The following is a 23,240-nucleotide window of genomic DNA, read 5'->3' as shown; positions in this document are numbered from 1 at the left end:
TTCCCCCTACATTTCTTACTCAAAATCTGAAATCTCCTGGTCCTTGTACCGTCAGTGAATGGGAAGAAATTTTCTTTGTCTACCTTATCTAAACCAGTCATAATCTTGTACTTTTCTATCAAATCTCCCTCAATCTTGTTTGCTCCAAGGAGAACAATCCTAGCTTCTCCAACCTTTCCTTCTAGCTAAAATCCCTTATCCCTGGAACTATTCTTGTAAATCTCCTCTGACCCCTAACAAGAACCCTCGCATCCTTCCTAAAGTGTGTTAACCATAACTGGATGCAGTACTCTAGTTGTGCCCTAACCAGAGCTTTTCATAAGAGTTCAGCATAATTCCCCTGCTTTTATTCAATACCTCTATTTATAAAGCTCAAGATCCCGTATGCTTTGCTAGCCATTTGCTCAATATGTCCTGCCATCTTCAAAGACCAATGCACATGCATCCCCAGTTCCCTTTGACCCTAGACACTCTCTAGAATACCATATTGGTGGAATCACACCTATCCCTGACCTATTTTGCACCACCCCCCTTAAACAGTATAAAATCCATCACATTTCTACATCTCTTTAGCTTTGATGAATAGTCATATGGACTCAAAATGTTAACTCTGTTTATGCTACCAGACCTGCTGAGTTTTTCCAGCATTTTCTGTTTTTATTTCCCACAACTCGTTTTCTTTCCCAAGCCAATTTTTTGTCCAAGCTGTTACTGAATTTCCCATTCCACGAGATACAATTTTGTTAAACAGCCTTTTGTGTTGGAACTTTGTCAAACGCTCTCTTAACATCTATGCAGACAACATCACTTGCATCTCTTCATTAACCTTATCTATTACTTCATCAAAAAATTCAATTAGATTAGTCAAACACAATCTGCTTTTCACTAATCCAGGCTAGCCTTGGTTAACTATAACTACTTCAAGTGCCTGTTGATTTTTCCTTGATTATGGTTTCTAAAACCACCAAGATGTTAAATTAACTAGCCTCTCACTGGTTAGTGTACAGTAGCACAATGATATAGAAAACAGTCACCTGATCAAACTCTTTATCATTGGCATTTCCAATCGCTTCATTCAGGGCACTGAGCCACGAGTCCTTATCCTCAGCACTATTGATTTGAAATCTTAGTTCAGGTACCTGCAACACAAGAATTGGAACATTTCAGCTCATGTACCAGTCCCCCTCCCAACTACCCCGCCTGAGTTTTAACTCCAAGTACAGATTCGAGGGGTTAGTCACAGTCAGTAAGTTACCAAAGAAAAAGACAGTTCCAGTAACTGCAAAAGGGAAAAGGATAGTGAGATGAAGCGACATGCAAACCAGGTCCCGTATTACTGTCTCCATTCCTTATATTCCAAAATTTCCTAAAACTCTTCTGTGTATTCCAAAAATATAGACACCGGAGAAAAATAAAGGGAACATTGAACAAAATATGAGCAAGCTTAATGTGAAGGCATGTCCTTCACAACTGGAGTAGTTAGTTATCAGGAGCTGGTATTCTGTATGAACACAGGAAATCGTAGCCCCCTCCTCCTCCCCAGGAGTTACAGCAAGACAGCAGGGAACCCTCTCCAGGAGTTAGACATAGCACACTCAATGTAACAAGGCGCTGCACAAGGCATTATAAAACAAGATTTGACACCGAAGCACACAATAAGATATTAGGTCAGATGATTAAAAGCTTGGTCAAACAGGTAGGTTTTAAGGATTGTCTGAAAGGAAGAAGAAAGAGAGGTGGGGAAGTGGAAAGGTTTAGGGAGGCCAGGCCAGAGCTTAGAGACTAGGCAGCTGAAGACATGGCTACCAATTGTGGGATGATTCAAATCAGAGATGAGCAGGGAAAAGTCAAAATTAGAGCAGAGTAGTTATCTCGGAGGGTTGTGGAGCTGGAGATTGTAAAGGTCATGGGGGTTAAGGCCATGGAGGGATGTGAAAACAAGGTTGAGAACTTTAGAATCAAAGCTTTGTTTAACTAGGAGGCAACACAGGTCAGCACAGGAATAATGGGCGATTCGAACTTGGGTACTAGTTAAGACAGCACAGACGACCCCAAGGTTAGGAGGGGTAGAATGTGGGAGACAGGCCAGCAGTGTGTTAGAAAAGTTGAGTCTAAAGGTAACAAAGGAATAGATGAGGGTTTCAGCAGTGGATGAGCTGAAACAGGGACAAAATCGGGTGATGTTACAGAGGTGGAAATAAGCAGTCTTTGTGATGGCACAAATGTGTCGTTAGTAGCTCATCTCAGGGTCAAACCTGATACCAAGGCTGCAAACAGACTGGTACAGTCTCAGATTGTCAGTAGCTAGGAACAGAGTTAGGAGACGGGATCGAAAACAATGGCTTTGATTTTCCCAATACCTAATTGGGAGAAACTTTCACTCATCAAGTACCAGATGCCTGATAAGAAGTTTGACAACTCAGACAGTGGAGGTGTCAAGAGAGTTAGTGATGAGGTAGATGTAGGTGTCATCAGTGTACATGAGGAAACCAACATGTTTTCAGATGATCTCACCAAGGGCAATACATGGATGAGAAATAGAATTCACCTGGTCTGAGCGGCTCCACCGGAGGTCCAGCCTGTCTGAACGGCTCCACCAGAGGTTCAGCCTGTCTGAGCGGCTCCACCGGAGGTCCAGCCTGTCTGACCGCCTCCACCGGAGGTCCAGCCTGTCTGAGCGGCTCCACCGGAGGTCCAGCCTGTCTGACCGGCTCCACCGGAGGTCCAGCCTGTCTGACTGGCTCCACCGGAGGTCCAGCCTGTCTGAGCGGCTCCACCGGAGGTCCAGCCTGTCTGACCGCCTCCACCGGAGGTCCAGCCTGTCTGACCGCCTCCACCGGAGGTCCAGCCTGTCTGACTGCCTCCACCGGAGGTCCAGCATGTCTGACCGCCTCCACCGGAGGTCCAGCCTGTCTGACTGGCTCCACCGGAGGTCCAGCCTGTCTGGATGATTCCATTGGATATCTAGCTGGTCTGACTGAGTACTACTGTGTTGCCACCTTTGGTCCAGTAGGTCTGGCTGTGTTTATGTTATATTTATATGATATTATGTTTATATTAGAAAGAGACAGAACAAGGGGTGAGGAAAAACCCATACCAACACAGACACACAAAACAGAACCAATTGCTTCTATCCTGTATTTTAATCCATCATTCTCCTTTATGTTACTGTTGAAATGTTGTTCAGCTGTAATTCTATTCAGTTCTGTTGAAGCGCTCATACCTAAACCATCAGCTCCTTTATTGCCTCCACATGCTGTCCAGCATTTTCTTTTATTTCAGATTTCCAGAATCTGTGGCAATTTTTTAAATGAAACCATTCAACTGGTAACAGCCAGAAGCCCTTTATTGTCCCTTCTAACTTTACTCATGAATTCATGATTCCTATCAAGGACGTTCTGACTGCATGTCTGACTATATGCCTCTCTGATTTACCCCTGCTTCTATTCCCAGGTGGGGGTAGGGGCACCACAGGCTCCTCTCCAGCTGTGAGCTTGTTCACCCCTTTATCCTGTCACATCCCCAACATGTCACCAGGAAACTGTTCACTACATATTTTCTTTCCATTTACTCAAACTAAAACTAGTCAAACCTCGGCCCTGAATCCGGTATTACTACAACTTCCTCACTCAATCTGCAGCCAGTAATCACTCCACTACACTATTCCTCTTTCATTTTCCTCTGGAACTCCCCTACTTGATAATTATTCCTCAATTTCTTTGTTCCTTTTCATTCTGTGTATCTGCTCTTCTGTTAGATTGTTCCTCCCTGGCTGATCTTCTGCCTTTGCTGAGAGGATGTTCCCCCTCTTGGCAGAATCTAGAACTAGGGGGCACAGTTTAACTGTGGCAAAACATCCCTACTTTTATAATCCATTCCATTTGCCGTCCTAATCACTTGCTGTACCTGTTATACTAACTTCTTGCGATTCATGTACTGGAACACCTAGGTCCCTCGTACCTCAGACTTCTGCAATCTCTCTCCGTTTAAATAATATACGGCTGTTCTATACTTCTGCCAAAGTGGACAAGTTCACATTTTCCCACTTTATACTCCAGCTGCCAGGTTTTTGCCCACTCACTTAACCTGTCTATGCCCCGTTGCAGACTCTTTTTGTCCTCTTGCTTTCCGATCTATCTTCAAATCATCAGAAAATTTAACAACCATACATTTGGTCCTTTCATCCAAGTCACTGGTATAAATAGTAAATGGTTGAGGCCCCAGCACTGGTCCCTGGGGCTTCCACTCATCACATTTTGCCAACCCAAAAATGACTCATTTATACCCACTCTCTGCTTCCTTTCATTAATTTATTTTCTTAATTAATTTATAATTAATAAACACTGTTACTCCCAATAACCTTTACTAATGTTAATAAACCTCACGAAAACGAATAAAACCTCACAATTACTAACAGATTACATGAGTTTTGAAGATAAACAAGCAAAATATTCACCAACCAATCAGCTGTTTGTTTTCCAGTGACGCCACACTTTGATTTCTCTCACAATGTGGCCACTTCACTCTGAGCCACAGACTGGACAGTATTGGACAGCGTCCCTGCCCCCCAGGTCCTCATTTCTCCCGCTCCTCCAGGGGGTGGTTACTGCCCCCCGGGTCCCTCTCCTCCAGGGGGTGGTTACTGCACCCCCCCCCCCCCCCCCCCCCCCCGGTCCCACTCCTCCAGGGGGTGGTTACTGCACCCCCCCCCCCCACCCCCGGTCCCACTCCTCCGGGGGGTGGTTACTGCCTCTGCCTCCTCTTTTCACCCGCTCTTCAAGCATCAGGTCGAACATGGGTAAGGAAACCTCCCTGTACCACCACCCCCCAGCTCCTCTCTCCCTGCCCTGCTGGTGAACACCACTTGGAGGGAGTACTGAGGGTAGCAAGGGCACAGAATGTGCTCTGGCTGGGGGATAACAATGCCCATCACTACGAGTGACTTGGCAGCACCACTACTGACCGAGCTGGCTGAGGACAAATGGACTGAGCTGCTAGACTGGGACTGTAGCAGGTGGTGAGGGAGCCAAGAGGAAAAAAACAACTTACCTCCTCCTCAGCAACCTGTCACAGATGCATCTGTCCATGACATATTGGTAGGAGTGACCATTGCACAGTCCTCCTGGGCACAATATCAAGTCTTCACAATGAGGATACTCTCCATTGTGTTCTGTGGCACAGTGTTAAATGGGATAGACTTCAAACAGATCTAGCAACTTAAAACTGGGCATCCATGAGGCACTGTAGACATCAGCAGCAGCAGAATTGTACTCGAAAACAATCAGTAACCTCATGGCCCAGAATATCGCCCACTCTACCATTATCATCAAGCCAGGGAATCAACCCTGGTTCAATGAAGAGTGCAGCAGGCCATGCCAGGAGCAGCACCAGACATACCTAAAAACGAGGTGTCAACCTGGTGAAGCTACAACACAGAACTACCTGCATCCAAACAGTGAAAGCAGCGTGTGATAGACAGAGCCTCAACTAATGGATTAAATCTAAACTCTGCAGGACTGCCACATCCAATCGTGAATGGTGGTGAACGATTAAACAATTAACTGGAGGAGTAGTCTCAACAAATACCCCCATCCTCAATGATGGAGGAGCCCAGCATATCAGAGTAAAGGCAAGGCTGAAGTGTTTGCAACCTCTTCAGCCCGAGTTCCCAACTGGATGATTCACTTCAGCCTCTTCCTGATATCCCCAGCGTCACAGATGCCGGTTTTCAGCCAATCCGATTCACTGCAGGTGATATCAAGAAATGGTAGAAGGCACTGGAGGCTGCAAAGGCTATGGGCCCCGAAAACATTCCAGCAACAGTACTGAAGATGTGTGCTCCAAAGCTAGCCACTCGCCTAGCCAAGCTGTTCTAGTATAAATGCAGCACTGGTATCTACCTGTCAATATGGAAAATTGCCCAAGAATGTCCCATTCCCAAAAAGCAGGACAAATCCAATTAGCGCCCTATCAGTCTACTCTCGATTATCAGCAAAATGATGGAAAGGACAGCACTATCAACAGTACTATCAAGCGACACTTAGTCAGCAATAACCTGCTCACTTGACACTCAGTTTGGGTTCCCCCAGGGCCACATAGCTCCTGACCTCATTACAAGCATTGGTCCAAACATGGACAAAAAAGGGCTAAGCTCAAGGAGTGAGGTGAGAGTGACTGCCCTTGACATCAAAGCAGCATTTTGCCGGGTGTGGCATCAAAGAGCCCTAGCAAAAGGAAGTCAAAGGGAAACAAGTCTCTGCTGTACCTAGCACAAAGGAAGATGGCTGTGGTTGTTGGGGGTCAATCATCTCAGTCCCAAAACATTGCTACAGGAGTTCCTCAGAATGATGTCCTAGGCCCAAATATTTTCAGCTGCTTTATCAATGACCTTCCCTCCATCGTAAGGTCAGAAGTGGGGATGTTCGCTGATGATTGAACAATGTTCAGTACCATTCGTAGCTCCTCAGGTACTGAAGCAGTCCATGTCCAAAAGCAGCAAGACCTGGACAACATTCAGTCTGATATGTTCTGATACGTGACAAACAACATTCACATCACACACGAACCAGGCAATGATCATCTCCAACAAAACAGGTTCTAACCATCTTTCCTTGACATTCAATCGCATTACCATCACTGAATCCCATTATCAGCATCCTGGGGGTTACCATTGACCAGAAACTGAACTGGACCAGACATATAAATACTGTGGCTACAAGAGAAGGCCAGAAGGGAATTCTACAGCTACAAACTCATCACCTGACTTCCCTAAGCCTGTCCACCATCGATAAGGCACAAATTATGAGGGTGATGGAATATTCTCCTCTTGCCTGGATGAGTGCAGCTCCAACAACACTCAAAACGCTCAACACCATCCAGGATAAAGTAGCCTGCTTGACTGGCATCCCATCTGCTACCTTCAACATTCACTTCCTCCACCACCAACGCACAGTGGCACCGTCAGCAAGATGCACTGCAGGAACTCACCAAGGCTCCTTTGACAGCACCTTCCAAACCCACAACCTCTACCACCTAGAAGGACAAGAGTAGCAGATGCATAGGAACACCACCACCTGCAAGTTCCTCTCCGAGTCACACACCATCCTGACTTGGAAAAATATCACTGTTCCTTCACTGTCACTGGGACAATATCCTGGAACTCCCTTCTACACCACATGGACTGCAGCGGTTCAAGAAGGCGACTCACTGCCACCTTCTCAAGGGCAATTAGGGATAGGCAATAAATGCTGGTCTAGCCAGTGACATCCACATCTAATGAAAGAATAATTTTTTTAAAAATCCACAACCTTCTGGGGTGGAGAATTCTGAAGGTTCACAATGCTTTGAGTGAAGAGATTTCTCATCTCAGTCCTAAATGACCAGCTCCTTATCTTGAGACTGTTCCCGTGTTTTAGATTCCCCAGCGAGGGGAAACAACCTCTCAGTATCTACCCTGTCAAGCCCCTTCAGAATCTTTTACGTTTCAATGAGATCATTTCTCAGTCTTCTAAACTCCAGTGAGTATAGACCCAATTTTCTCGGCTTCTCATCATAAAACAATCTCATCCCAGGGAATAATCCTTCGTTGTACTGCATCTAAAACAAGTACATCCTTTGTTAGATAAGGAGGTCAGAATTCCACACACTATTCCTGATGTGGTCTCACCAAAGCTCTGTACAACTGTAGCAAGGTGTCTTTATTCTTTACTCCAATCCCCTTGCAATAAAGGCCAATATGCCATTTGCTTTCCTAATTGCTTGCTGCACCTACATGCTAACTTTTTATGTGCCTTGTACAAATACACCTATGTCCCTCTGAACATCAACATTTACAAATTTCACAACTTTTAAAAAATATTCTCCATTTGCATTCTTACGACCAAAGTGAATAACCTCTCACTTCCCCACATTATACTACTTCTGCCATCTTCTTTCCCACTTACTTAACCTGTCTTTATTTCTTTGCAACCGCTTTGTGTTCTCCTCACAGCTTACATTCCCACCTCGCTTTGTATTACCAGCAAACTTGGATATATTACTCTTGGTTGCTTCAATTAAGTCATCAAATAGATTGTAGAGGCGATCCTTGTGGCACACCACTGGTTACAGACTGTCCACTTGAAAATGCCCCATTTATCCCTACTGTTTCATGTTCGTTAACCAATCTTCCATCCATGCTAATATATTATCTCACTTCCATGAACCCATGTTTTGTGCATTAATCTTTTGTGTGGCACCTTATCTAATGTCTTTTGAAAATCCAAGTATACTACATCTACTGATTCCCCTTTGTCTACCCTACTAGTGACATTCGTATAATACGAAAGAAATTCACATCGAGTTTGAGAGTGACATACATATTTCCAAAACTAAGAGCACTGAACTTAAATAAAGTCAATTACACAGGTATGAGGGGTAAATTGCCTAAGGAAGATGGGAAATTAAATTAAAAGACAGAGGAGCAGTAGGCCATTTATCCCCTCGAGCCTTCTCCGCCATTCAACTAGATCATAGCTGATTGTCTACCTCAACGCCATTTTCCCGTACTATCCCCATATCCCCTTTGATATCTTTTTTAAATTAAAATTGTAAAGAAATATTGCATAATTCTCAACAATCTACATTCAATTGAAAAATAAAGACTCCACGGGAAAAAAAATCCATCACGGTTAACTAAAGTGGTTAAGGATAGTAGTAAATTAAAAGAAGAAGCTTATATTGTGAAAAAGAGTAGAAATCCTGAGGATTGGGAGAGTTTTCAATACCAGCAAAGGATTATCAAAAAAATGATACCTGAAGAAAACAGAATGAGAGTAAACCAGCCAGAAATCTAAAAACAGACTGTAAGAGTTTCTACAAGTATGTAAAAAGAGAATAGTGAAAGTAAACATGAGTCCCTTATAGGCTGAGTCAGGAGAAATTATATTGGGGAATAAGGAAATGGGACAGATTTTAAACAAATTTGTTGTGTCCATATTCAGCGTGGAAGGGATGAAAAACATTTTAGAAATAGTAGGGAACTAGGATTCTAATGAGAGTGAGAAACTTAAAGCAGTTAATCTTAAAGAGAAGTACTGGGAAATTAATGGGACTGAGAGATGACAAATCTCCTGGACCTGATGGCCTACATCCTAAGCTTCTAAAAGAGGTGACTGCAGAGACAGTGGATGCACTGGTTGTGATCTTTCAGATATCCCTAGACTCTGGAACGGTCCCACTGGATTGGAAAGTAGCAAACTTATCATCGCTAGTCAAGAGAGGAGGAAAGAGAGAAAGCAGATAACTACAGGCTAGACATCAGTTTCCAGAAAAATGCTAGTATCTATTAAGGAAGTAGTAACAAGGTGCTGAGAAAATCATAATATGATTTGCCAAAGTCAAAGTGGTTTTATGAAATCTTGTTTATGAAATTCTAATAAAGCTTTGAGGATATAAGTAGCAAGGTAGGTAAAGGTAAACCAGTGGAGGTTGTATATTTGGATTTTCTAAAGGCATTCAATAAGGTGCCACATAAAAGGTTGCTACACAACATAAGGGCTCATGGGATTGGGGTAATATACCAGCATGATTAGAGGATTATTTAAAGGACAGAAAACAATGAGGTGTAAATGGGCCATTTCAGGTGGGCAGATTATTGTGATGCAGCAAAGATTAGTGCTGGGTCTCAGCAGATTGGAAGCTAGCAAATATAACACTGCTGTTCAACAAATCAGGGAGAAAAAAAAACAGGGAAATCCAGGCCAGTTAGTCATTGGGAAAGAGTTGGAATCTATTATCAAGGATGCCGGAACAATGCCTAGAGCATCATACAATGATCAGACAAAGTCAACATGGTTTTACGAAAGGGAAATCATTGCTTGACAAATTTATCAGTTTTTTGAGGATGTAACTAGTAAGGTGGATAAAAAGGAACCAGTTGAAGTAGGATACTTGGATTTCCAAAAGGAATTCAAAAAGGTGCCACACAAATGGTTAATGCACAGGTTAAGGGTTCATGGAGCTGTGGGTAATATATTAGCATGAGTAGAGGTTTTGTTAATGGACAGGAAAGTGTGTCTGGGCATAAATGGGGTATTGTCAAGATGGTAGGCTGTAACCAGTGGAGTGCCACAAGGATCAGTGCTTGGGCCTCAGCTACATTCTATAATAATGACTTAGACGAAGAGACAGGGAGTAATGTATACAAAGCTAGGTGGAAGTGTAACCTGTGAGGAGGACACAAAGAAGCTGCGAAGAGATACAGACAAGTGTGTGAGCAAGAAGATGGCAGATGGAGTATAATGCTGGAAGTGTGAGGTTAACCATTTTGGTCGTAAGAATGGAAAAGCAGAATATTTTTTTAAAAGGCGTGACACTTGTAAAACGTTGGTGTTCCGAGGGACTTGGGTGTACTCGTACAGGGAACTCAAAGTTAGCATGCAGGTACAACAAACAATTAGGAAGGTAAATGGCATGCTGGCCTTTTATTGCAAGGGGAATGGAGCACAAGAATAAAGAAGTCTTGCTACAATTGTACAGAGCTTTGGTGAGACCACACCTGGCATTCTGTATGTAGGTTTGGTCTCCATATTTAAGGAAGGATACACCTGCATTGAAGGTGGGACAGCAGAGATTCACTAGATTGGTCCCTGGAATGAAAGATCTGCCCTATGATGAGAGGCTGAGGAAATTGGGTCTATAATCTCTGGAGTTTAGAAGACTGAGAGGTGATCTCATTGAAACATACAAGACTCAGAAGGGGCTTGACAGGACAGATACAGAGGGGTTGTTTCCCTGGCTGGGGCATCTAGAACATGGGTGCACAGTCACAGGATAAGCAGCCAATCATTTGGGACTGAGATGAGGAGAAATTTCAATATTTACAGGGGTGTGAATCTTTGGAATTCTCTACCCCAGAGGATTGTGGATGCTCCAGCATTGCATCATTGAATATATTGAAGGCTTAGATAGACAGATTTTGATCTCAGGGAATCAGGGGGAAATGGGAAGTGGGTGGGGAAGTGGTGTTGAAGCTGAAGATCTGCCACAATCATATCGAACGGTGGAGCAGGCTTGATATCAGTCATCGGGATGTGCTTGAATCTATTTTTAAGGAAGTCTTAACGATGTACCTAGAAAATCATAGTATGATCAAAGTCAAAATGGAAAGTCATGTTTGACAAATTTAGAGCTTTTTGAGGATGTAACCAGAAGAGTAGAATAAGGGGAAATAATAGATGTGGTATACTTGGATTTCCAAAAGGCATTCAATAAGATGCTACAAAAAAGGTAATATGCAAGATAAGGACTCATGGAGTTGTGGGGTAATATATTAGCATGGATAGAGGATTGGTTAACAGACAGAAAGCAAAAAGTAGGGATAAGTGGGGCATTTTCAAGTTGACACGCTCTAACTAGCAGAGTGCCAGAAGGATCAGTGCTGGGACTTCAGCTATTTACAATCTATATTAATGACTAAGCGAAGAGGTCAAGAGTAATGTGCCTAAGTTTGCTGACGATACAGTCATATGGTCTACTCCTACTCCCACAGCTATTTACAATCTATATTAATGACTAAGCGAAGAGGTCAAGAGTAATGTGCCTAAGTTTGCTGATGATACAGTCATATGGTCTACTCCTACTCCCACAGCTATTTACAATCTATATTAATGACTTAGATGAAGGGACCAAGTGTAATGACAATACAAAGCTAGGTGGGAAAGTAAGCTGTGAGGATGATGCAGACAATTTGCAAAGGAATATAAATATGTTGTGTGAGTGGACATGAGGCATTTTGATAGGAAGAAAAAACAACTTTTTTTAAATAGTGAGAAACTATTAAATGTTGGTAAAGAGGGATTTGGATGAGGTTGTACACAGAACACAGAAAGCAGATACAGTAAGTAATTCAGAAGACAATGTGCATGTTGGCCTTTATTGCAAGGGAGTTGGAATACAAGATCAAAGAAGTCTTGCTGTAATTATACAATACCTTGGTGAGACCACACCTGGAGTACTGTTTTGGTTTCTGTACCAAAAGGAAGGACTCAGAACATACTTTGTGGTGAGAATGTGGAATTTGTTGGCACGGAGTGTGGTTGAAGTGAATAGTATAGATGCATTTAAGGGAAAGCTAGGCAAGTGTAGGAGGAATGAGGGAATAAGTGGGTTATGGCAGTAGATTAGTCATAGAATAGTTACAGCACAGGCCATTCTAGCTGTCATGTGTGTGTGTTGGCCGCAAATGGAGTATAATGTGGGCAAATGTGAAATTGTCCATTTTGGCAGGAAGAATAAAGAAGAAGCATATCATCTAAATGGTGAGAGATTGCAGAGCTCAGATTCAGAGGAATCTGGGTGTCATAGTGCACGAATTGCAAAAGGCTACTATACAGGTACAGCAAACAATTAGGAAAGCTAATAGAATGTTATTGTTTATTGTGAGGGGAATTGAATACAAACGTAGGGAGGTTATGCTTCAACTGTGTAGGGCACTGGTGAGACCACATCTGGAGTACTGTGTACAGTATTTGTCTCCTCATTTAAGGAAGGATGTAAATGTGTTAGAAGCAGTTCAGAGAAGGTTTACTAGGCTAATACCAGGAATGGGCGGGTTGTCTAATGAGGAAAGGTTGGACTTGTATCCACTGGATTTAGAAGAATAAGAGGCAACTTGATTGAAGCCTTTAAGATGCTGAGGGATCTTGACAGGGTGGATGTGGAGAGGATGTTTCCTCTTGTGGAAGAATCTAGAACTAGGGGTCACTTTTTAAAAATGAGGGATTGCTCATTTAAGACAGAGATGAGGAGATATATTTTCTCTGAGGGTCATGAGTCTTTGGAACTCTCTTCCTCAAAAGTGGAAGCAGGGTCTTTGAATATTTTTAAAGCAGAGCTAGATAGATTCTGGATTAACAGGGGGTGAAAGGTTATTGGGGATAGGTGGGAGATTACAATCAGATCAGCCATGACCTTATTGATTGGCGGAGCAGGCTCGAGGGGCCGAGTGGCCTACTCCTGCTCCTAGTTCGTATGTTCCTATGCAAGTTTGTAATTCACCTAATCCCATTCTCCTGCCTTCTCCCTCTAGCCCTGCACATTCTTTCCTTTCAGATAATAATCCAATTTCCTCTTGAATGTCTCGATTGAATCTGCCTCCACTATACTCTCAGGCAGTGCATTCCAGATCCTAACCACTCGTCACTTATAAAAGTTTTCCCCATGTTGTCATTGTTGCTTTTGCAATTACCTTAAATCTGTGCCATCTGGTTCTTGATCCTTCCATCAATGGGAACAGTTTCTCCCTATCTACTCTGTCCACACCCCTCATTATTTTGAATACCTCTATCAAATCTCCTCTCAACCTTCTCGTCTCCAAGGAGAACAGTCCCAGCTTCTCCAACCTATGTCACTGAAATCCCTCACTCTGGGACCATTCTCATCAATGTTTTTTGCACCTTCATTAATGCCTTCAAATCCTTCCTAAAGTGAGGTGCCTGGAACTGGATGCAATACTCCAGTTGAGTCCGAACCAGTGTTTTAAACAGGTTTAACATAGATTTCTTACTTTTGTACTCTATGCTCCTATAATAAAGTCCAGGATACTGAATGCTTTATTTTTTTTGGAAAAATATACTTTATTCATAAAATATCTGAAAGAACATTACAAAACATTTCAAAATGGCCATCACAAAAAGAGCAATCAGATTCAACTTTTCCACGTAAATCAAGAGGTGCTTCAATACAATCAATGAACATTACAGACAGCTCAACATGGTCATTACAGTCAGACAGTGCAATGGTATTCAAGTTATCTACATAGATCATGTTGCACTCTGAGGTGCTTCAATACAATTGTGACACATGTAGTTTTCTGCTTTATTATCCGCTCTCTCAGCCCATCCTGCCACAATCAATGATTTATGTACATTTACACCTATGTCCCTCTGCTCCTGCACCTCCTTTAGAATTGTACCCTTTATTTTGTATTGTCTCTTGTGTTCTTCCTACCAAAACTAATCACTTCACACTTCTCTGCACTCATCTGCAACTTGCCCACCCATTCTACCAACCATGTCCTTTTTAATTCTACACTATCCCCCTCACAGTTCTTTATACTTCCAAGTTTTGTACTGTTTGCGAATTTTGAAATTGCGCCCTGTACATCAATATCAGGAAGAACAGGGGTCCTAACACTGCCCTGTTCTTTCTCCATAGCCCTGAAAATTGTTTTCTCAAGTTTTCGTCCAATTCGGTTGTGAAAGTTATTATTGAATCTGCTTCCTCCACCCTTTCAGACAGCACATTTCAGATCAGAACAACAACTTGCATTTCTATATTGCTGTTAACATAGTAAACTGCCCCAAAGCACTTTGTTGGAGCATTAAACAAAATTTGACATTTTAAAGGAGGACAGAGAGTTAGAGTCTGAATTCCAGAAATTTGGGCCTGAGCAGCTGAATGTATAGCTGGCAAAGATGGAGCAATTAAAATCAGGAATGCATGAGGCCAGAATTGGAACAGCGCAGAGATCAGGGTGTTGTAGAGCTGAAGGAGGTTACAGAGATTGGGAGGGGGAGGCCATAGACAGAAAACAAGGATGAGAATTTTAAAACTGCTGGGCTGGGAGCCAAAGGGTTGATGGTTGAACTGAACATGGTGCAAGTTAGAATAAGGGCAGCACAGTTTTAGGTAAGCTTAAGTTTCCAGAGGGACCAAGGTTCCCACCAAGGCTGGCCCCATAACAATGGGTTTATTCAAGTCTGAAGGTACCAAAGGCCACTTTCAAAGAATTGTCCTCATCTGCCCCTGGTTCTTTTGCAAATTATGTTAAATCTATTTGATTCATGGAATTGGGAGACAAACACATGCATGGCTTAGAAAGCAACACAAGGGTTAGAGGTGCAGCCCAAATTGAACACAGTGCTCAAGGTGCAGTCAGACCTGAACTGGACACAGTACTCAAGATGTGATCTGACCAGGGCCCTGTGCAATTACTGACTTGAGTACTGCTGTTTGACATGAGTTTAACATGGCTGCATTTACAGGCAGGTTGAGTCTTGGGTCAAGACTCCTAAGTTTCCTTAGCAGCTTCAACACCCCAGAGTATGTGCACTGTCTAATTTCCTCCTTATGTGTAGCAATCCAGCCCGTCAGCACTGAATTACACCTGTTATTCTTTTCACTCACATGTCTTATCCAACTCACTCTGCAGTTTCAGAGCTTCCTTCTCTGAATGCACTCTCCCTTCTAGTTTATCATTTGCAAATCTAACCAGTTTGCACTGAGTTTTTAAATCTAAGTAATTCCTGTAAATTAGAAACAGGACCAGCAAAGACCAGCCATGTGGTATCCTACTTACTATTTCCCTCACTAACATAACTCTTCTACCCAATACTCAGTTTTTATGCTTCAATCAGTTTATTATCCATTTCCAGGGTTCACTCTGAACACCACTCTACACCCCCCACCCTCCCACACATCTTTAAGTTTTATTAACAGCATTTTGTGTGGAGTTTTATCAAAAGTGTGTCGCAGAGCTTCCCACGGTCTACTCAGGTTCCACCTCTTCAAATAAGTTGTGGAATTCATTAAACAGGATCTTCCCTTTCTGAATCCATTCTGGCAGAATCTTCTGTTCTACAGAAGATCCTCAAGATAATTGATTCCATTATTTTACAATGGAATGGGATGAATGGGTCTGACCTGGTTTAATTGCCTCTTGCTGTTGTGGTACTGCACTATTTTTAGACTGCGTTTATTTGTGCCACAACACTAGGGGGAGCACTTCCTGCACATGCACATTTTCAGTGTCAGGGTGTCAGCTGCAAGGCAAGTTGGTTTGACAGAGACTAGCAATAAAGTTACCCATTCTTAGGTCTGTTCGGTCCTTAACCAATTGTGAGTTCTTGTGTTTAGTCTACCTATCGTTTATCAACTCTGTAAAACATGCTTCTGATGATTCAGTAAATGATGAAGAAAAATAATCAGGAAATGTCAGTAAATGAGATCCCCAACATCTAATGAACCCAGAGGATAATTGATTTTAATATTTAGTTCAGGGTCACTCGCTGGTAAAAAAAAAATCAATCAAAAAAAACAATTTGAAAATATTTCAGAAAAAACTCATTACCCAATGTGGGCCTTGAGCCTATGATCCTTGGACTGAGAGTCCCATTAGCTACCAACTGAGCAGTGGAGGGGGGGGGTTGAGTGCACATGTACAACACATTCTGACACCCTTCCACTCAGTGGCAGCAGTTAGAATGTTATTTTTACTGTTATGCTTCGCCTCAGCGCAGTGTCTTCTCCAGATCTCTGCTCTGTGACCACCCTTTCAACATGTTTCTGCATTTTTTATATTCATCTCATTGATCCTCTTCCCATGCTCCTTGTAGGACTTGTACAGGCCTTCTTTTCTCCATTTTAATTTTAATTCATTTGTTAATCCATTTCAGGCCACTTTTCATGCTATGAGCTTGTTAATTTGGGAAATATATTTATCTTGCGTTGCCAGCATTACCTTTTAAAAGTGTTCAAAACTTCAGCACAAAACAAGTTGCTCAGTTCTACGTTTAAAGCTATGTACCTGACCCTGGTCTTCAGTCTCACTGACCCCACTAAAATTGATTTATAGCTGCTGGCCACCCCAGGGGTGCTCTAACCTCCCATTTCCTGTACATTTTCTGGGTCATTAACGAATATCAAATCAAGATGAGCAATTCTTCTTGAAGGCATTCTCAACACAGACAATGTACATGTCAAGCTAAAACACAACCCTAAACTTAAACCACTTGGTTTTCCCCTGTTTATATTTGGTTGAATGAAGTCTTCAATTATGATAGCTTTCCTGTTTACAGTCTCTTGTCTCCTCAGAAAGCAAACTGGCCTCTTTATGCATTAATTTGGATTTACACCATGAGAGATTTGTCGCGTCTCCCCACACATTCTCACAAGATCAACTCCATTTACTTTGTATGAGTCCTGGTCAAAATGGCAGCACCATCCCCTTCACTTGGGGTTTCTGGTTATTACTGGTACATACATTCCCATCTGCAGGATTTAGCCATGATTCCGATATTCCCATCACACTACAATTCTCAACTGTCTCCAATTATTTCAAGTCCCATACTTCCAGCATTCATGCATACCGTATTACAGATTTTCCTCTTCACATTCCCAGTGTGTAATGACACCTGACTTTCAGCTCTGTCTGAATCTTTGACCATCTCAGCCCACAAACTGTCTTGTCCAAGGCTGATTTCTTATTCACTCTTGCCCATCAGGAGCGTTAAGATTATTTGGAGCCTTAGCAAGGGTCAGGCAGAATCCCCATGCGCCAGCTCCTAGGAGGGAAGGCTCCTGCGACACCAACAAAGCCCCCTCTGAATCCAGGAATAGCTGGTCCGTTATAATAAGCGAAACAATTCTGTAAAAGCAAGCCGAGGATGTGTTGCTGTCAATCCAAGAGCCTCATGTACACTGTACATCAATTAATACAGTGGCACTGAAACCTTCACAGTGAGAACATAAAGAACTACCACAGAATATCTAGGAACAGAAGGAGGCCATTCAGTTCCTCAAACCTGTTCCACCATTCTATCCGATCATGGCTGACTTTTTACCATCCATTTACCCACCTTGGTTCTGTATCTTACTTAGAAATTTAATAATCTCAGTTTTAAAATTTTAAATTGACCCCAACCTCAACAGCTTTTTGGGGGAAGAGAGCTCCAGATTTTCACTACACTTTGTGCGAAGAAATGCTTCCTGATATTGTCCCTGAATAGCCCAGCTCTGACTTTCAGGCTATGTTCCATTGTTTTGAACTCCACACCAGATAGGTTTTCTCTATCAAATCATTTAATCATCTTAAAACAACTGAATTGGACCACCCTTAATCTTCTATATACAAGGTAATACAAGCTTAGTCTATGCAACCTGGTCACATAATTTTACCCCTTTAACCATGAACCATGGTGTTATTCTGGTGATTCTGCATTGCACCCCTCCCCCCCGCAACTCCAAGGCCAATATATCTTTTTCCTGAGGTGCAGTGAACACAGTAACTCCAGAAGGGGTTATCCATATAACTGTAACATCACTTCCTCCCCCTAGTATTCCAGCCACCTTGAGATAAAGGGATAATATTCCATCAGCCTCTTTAATTACTTTTTTGTACCTGGCCACTGGTTTTAGTGATTTCTGTAAGAACATAAGAACATAAGCAAAAGGAGCAGGAGGAGACCACACAGCCTCTTCCAGCCTGCTTAGACATAAAATTAGGGCTGATCTGGTCTTCAACTTCATTTTGCTGCACACTCCCCACATCCTTTAATTCCCTGAGACACCAAAAATCTGTCAATCCCAGCCTTAAATGTATTCAACCCTCTGTGGTAGCAAATCCCAAATATTCACAACCCTTTGAGTGAAGTAATTTCTCCTTATCTCAGTCCTAAATGATCGGCCCCTTATCCGGAGACTGAGCTCCTGTGTTTTAGATTCCCAACCAGTGGAAACAATCTCTCAGCATCCACCCTATCAAACCCCTTCAGAAATGTGTAGGTTTCAATGAGATCGCCTCTCATTCTTCTAAACTCCAGAAAATTTAAGCCCAATTTACTCAGCCTCTCATCATATAGCAGCCCCTCATCCCAGGGACCAATTTAGTGAACCTTCATTGTACTGCCTCCAATGCAAGTATATAATTTCTTAAATGTGGAGGCCAAAACTGCACACAGCATTCCAGATGCAGTCTCAACAAAACCTTGGACAACTGTAGTAAGATTTCTTTATTCTTGTACTCCAGTCCCTTTTCAATAAAGTCCAACATGCCATGTACCTTAGCTCAGTGGTTAGAGCACTGGCCTTGTAAACCAGGGTTCATGAGTTCAATCCTTGCTGGAGCCTAATTGCTTGCTGCACCTGTATGCTAACCTTCTGTGTTCCTTATACCAGCACACCAAAGTCTCTTTGAACAACAACACTTGCAAGTTTCTCACCTTCTAAAGAATATTTGCTTTTTCATTCTTACAACCAAGGTGAATAACTTTACACTTCACTATATTATACTCCAGCTGCCATCTTGTTGCCCACTCACCTAACCTGTCTATATCTCTTGGCAGCCACTCCCCACAGCTTACCCTTCCACCTAGCTTGGTATCATCAGCAAAATTAGATATATTATTCTCTATCTCTTCAGCTAAGCCATTAGCTGGAGTCGATGGGAACCAGGGGAAAACTCTCCACTGGTTGGAGTCATACCTAACACAAAGGAAGATGGTTGTGGTTGTTGGAGGTCAATCATCTCAGTCCCAGGACATCACAGCAGGAGTTCCTCAGGGTAGTGTCCTAAGCCCAACCATCCTCAACTGCTTCATCAATGGCCTTCCCTCCAACATAAGGTCAGAAATGGGGATGTTCGCTGACGATTGCACAATGTTCAATACCATTTATGACTCCTCAGATACTGAAGCAGTCCATGTCCAAATGCAGCAAGACCTGGACAACATTCAGGCTTGGGCTGACAAGTAGTAAGTAACATTTGCACCACATAAGTCCCAGGCAATGACCATCTCCAACAAGAGAAAATCCAACTATCTCTCCTGAACATTCATGGCACTACCATCACTGAATCCCCCGCTTTCAACATCCTGGGGGGTTACCATTGACCAGAAACTGAACATGATCAACCATATAAATACTGTGGCTACAAGAGCAGGTCTTTGGCTGGGAATTCTGTGGACAGTAACTCAGCTCTGGACTCCCCAAAGCCTGTCTACTATCTACAGGGCACAAGTCAGGAGTGTGATGGAATACTCTCCACTTGCCTGGATGATTGCAGCTCCATCAACACTCAAGAAGCTCGACACCATCCAGGACAAAGCAGCCACCTTGATTGAGACCCTCAACATCCACTCTCTCCACCACCGATGCACAGTGGCAGCAACTCACCAAGGCTCCTTCAACAGCACCTTCCAAACCCGCAATCTCTACCACCCTAGAAGGACAAGGGCAACAGACACATGGGAACACCACCACCTGGAAGTTCCCCTCCAAGCCACACACCATCCTGACTTGGAAATATATTGCTGTTCCTTCATTGTCGCTGGGTCAAGATCCTGGAACTCCCTCCCTAACAGCATTATGGATGTACCTACATTATATGGACTGCAGCAGTTCAAGAAGGCAGCTCACCACCACCTTCTCAAGGGAAATTAGGGATGGACAATAAAAATGCTAGCCAAGCGAGCGACACCCACATCCTATGAAAGAATGTTTTTTAAAAAAATATAGATTGTAAGTAGCTGAGGCCCCAGCACTGATCCTTGCAGCACTATTCACTGCCTGCCAACTCGAAAAAGCCCTGTTTATGCCTACTCCCCATTAACCAATCCTCTAGCCATGTTAATATTTTACCCCCAGCTCCATGAGTCCTTATCTTGCTTATTAACCTTTTGTGGGAACCTTATCGGATGCTTTTTGGAAATCCAGGTATACTACATCTACTGGTCCCCCTTTATGTACCTGCTAGTTACATCCTCAAAAAAAACCCTAATAAACTTGGTCAAACAGGATTTCCCTTTAGCAAAACCATGTTGACTTGTTCTAATCATACTATGCTTTTCTAAGTGCATTGTTGAGACTTCCTTAATTATAGATTCCAGCATTTTCCCAACAACTGACGTTAGACTAACTGGCCTGTAGTTCACTGTTTTCTCTTTCCCTCCTTTCTTGAAAAGCAGTTATCATAAAAAGCTGATTGCAGCCACAAATTAATTACGGGCACTTTGAACTTTTTAAGGAAGGTGTGTGTTTTTAAAGAAATACAAGGAAGAACACTGAGCAAAAGATGGCTGATAATGTAAAGTGACCACTTTCCCAAAAATTCCGGAAAAATTCCTATGTGGATTAAACTGGGAGACCTGTCAGAACATGGAATGTCACACCTGAAAAGGTATCACGGCCTTCTTCAAGCAGAGACACTTAAAAGGGAGATAGGAAAGATGCAAAAGACTGAACTTGAATCTCCTGTGGTTGCAGAGACAAAAGACTGATTATCGCATCTTAGCAGTGATGTAAAATCCATCTCCTGTTGATTCATATCTCAGAAGGTGTAAAACGGTCAGCGATCAAAGAAAACAGACTCTGGGCGCAAGACATGGTTTTTTTTCCCTTACAGGAATACACAGGGAAGAATGGGTTAAAAACTAGCTGCAGGGCAGTGCAGTGTGCGCTAGTGTGCAGTGTGCGCTAGTGTGCAGTGTGTGCGCTAGTGTGCAGTGTGTGCGCTAGTGTGCAGTGTGCGCTAGTGTGCAGTGTGTGCTAGTGTGCAGTGTGTGCGCTAGTGTGCAGTGTGCGCTAGTGTGCAGTGTGCGTTAGTGTGCAGAGTGCGCTAGTGTGCAGTGTGCGCTAGTGTGCAGTGTGCGCTAGTGTGCAGAGTGCGCTAGTGTGCAGTGTGCAGTGTGTGTGACTGCACAAGACCACCTTGCAGTTGCAGGCGAAGTCTCTCTCTCTCTCTCTCTCTTTCTTCCTGTTGCTGGAGGTGTGGACATTTTAAGTAGAAGCCACAATAAACAGCTTCTTCAGCTAACCTGAAGAGCCGTGTACCTCCAAAGCAACTGCTAAACTGCCAAAGTCAGCCCTATCGGAATCACCCAACTTAACACAGGAACTTTTCACCATCTATGCCTCATGGACAAGCCAAAGACCGATTCTTGTATCTTTTTAAACTTTTATTTGGACTCTCAACTTCTCATTTCTGATCTGTGTGTTGCGTTTTTATTATTTTTCTCGAGTTTTTAGTAACTTTTTACCAATTGTACTTGGTCTCGTAAATCTCTCTGCTTCCCCCACAGTTCCTAGCTTCTCACCATTTACAAAATACTCTGATCTATCTTTCTTAGGCCCAAAGTGGATGACATCACAATCATGAATCAATTGCTACCGTTTTGCAATTGTCTTCTCCCAGCTACACTATTTACTGGTCTCTAGCAAGTCAAGAGTTAAGTACTTTTCAACCACTGATGCACTCAGGCTACTGACAAAATATTATTTTAATAATTCTGATGTTTATTGTGTTGTAGCTTAAGGTGGTGAATGTGATAAGTGTAGTTTAAATGAATGGATTTAATTCCTGTAGATGTTGCAATGTTGTTGGCTTTCACAATATATTAATCGCTCCCATTATTGCAACTGGAATTCAGAACTTTAATTTCCAAACTTAATGGGGGTTTGGATATGAAACATAAATTAATTCTTCCTTTGTTCAACAAGCCTGTGCAAGTTGCTCTTCAACAATGTTGTCTAAAATCCATTGCTCCGAATTAGAATCCTACAGCCCAAAAGGTCATTCGGTTTGTGCTGGTTCTTTAATAGGATTGTTCCAATTAGTCCCACAGTCTAGCTTCCCCCACCCCCCCATTACTCTCCAAATTAGTTCTCTTCCAATACATGTCCAATTTGCTTTTTGAAGATTCCTATGGAATCTGATTTCAGGTAGTGTGTCCCAGGTTGCAGTCCTCTGTTTGATTGTTCTCCCCCTCCTTCCCCTCTGTTATCAATAATTTTAAATCAATCTCTGATTATCGATCCACTTGCCAGAGAGAAGGCCTTCCCCCTATTTGCTCTATCAAAGCACCTCTCTTAGGTCTCTGCTTAACCTTCTCTGCTCTTAGCAGGAGAATACCAGCTTTTCCAAACTCTCCATATAATGGAACTCCATTAAGTCTGATATAACCCTAGTAAACCTATGCATCCTTTCCTTGCCCCTGACATCCTTCCTGAAGTGTGGTGTCCAGGATTGTCCACAATACTCCCAACTGAGACTTACCAAAGATTTGTAAAGGTTTAACATAACTTCAATGTTTTTGCAGCCTGCTCTTTACAAAGAAAAAACATCCAATATGCTTTCTTAACGGTCAACTTTCCCTGTTTAAGGATTTGTGAAGATCCAGGTCCCTCTGCTAGTGTGTAGTATCTGCTATTTACATATCCCAACTGCCTCCTGAATCACTCATCCCAATATAAATAGTATTAAGAGCCAATGCCCTAAGAGATACTGTAACTAGTTAAAGATGGCTCTGGGCACCGAGGACAAACCAGAGATCTAGCTTTATCCCTTGGAATTAAATTGCTGGAACTTGTAGAGACAAACCTGAATGTTAACAAGGAAATAGACCTGATAAAAGTGAGATTTTTTGGCTTAAGCTGAAGAAAATAGTATTTGTAATTATAAGTATACTGTTGGTACCGAGCATTGA

The 23,240-nt window shown here is 42.6% G+C and overlaps 1 protein-coding gene across 1 annotated transcript in view; it reads right to left on the bottom strand.

The window, feature by feature from the left end:
- The window catches only part of LOC144668164 (uncharacterized), a 51,930-nt gene that overhangs the window by 5,786 nt on the left and 22,904 nt on the right, over positions 1-23,240 (bottom strand). Inside the window, exon 3 of the mRNA XM_078529916.1 lies at positions 1,035-1,139. Coding sequence (XP_078386042.1) covers positions 1,035-1,139 — 105 coding nt within the window. The remainder of the gene's footprint in view (positions 1-1,034; positions 1,140-23,240) is intronic.

This window comes from Cetorhinus maximus, chromosome 26, assembly GCF_964194155.1.
Source record: "Cetorhinus maximus chromosome 26, sCetMax3.hap1.1, whole genome shotgun sequence".
NCBI lineage: Eukaryota > Metazoa > Chordata > Chondrichthyes > Lamniformes > Cetorhinidae > Cetorhinus > Cetorhinus maximus.
This window is presented reverse-complemented; position numbering and strand designations above follow the sequence as displayed.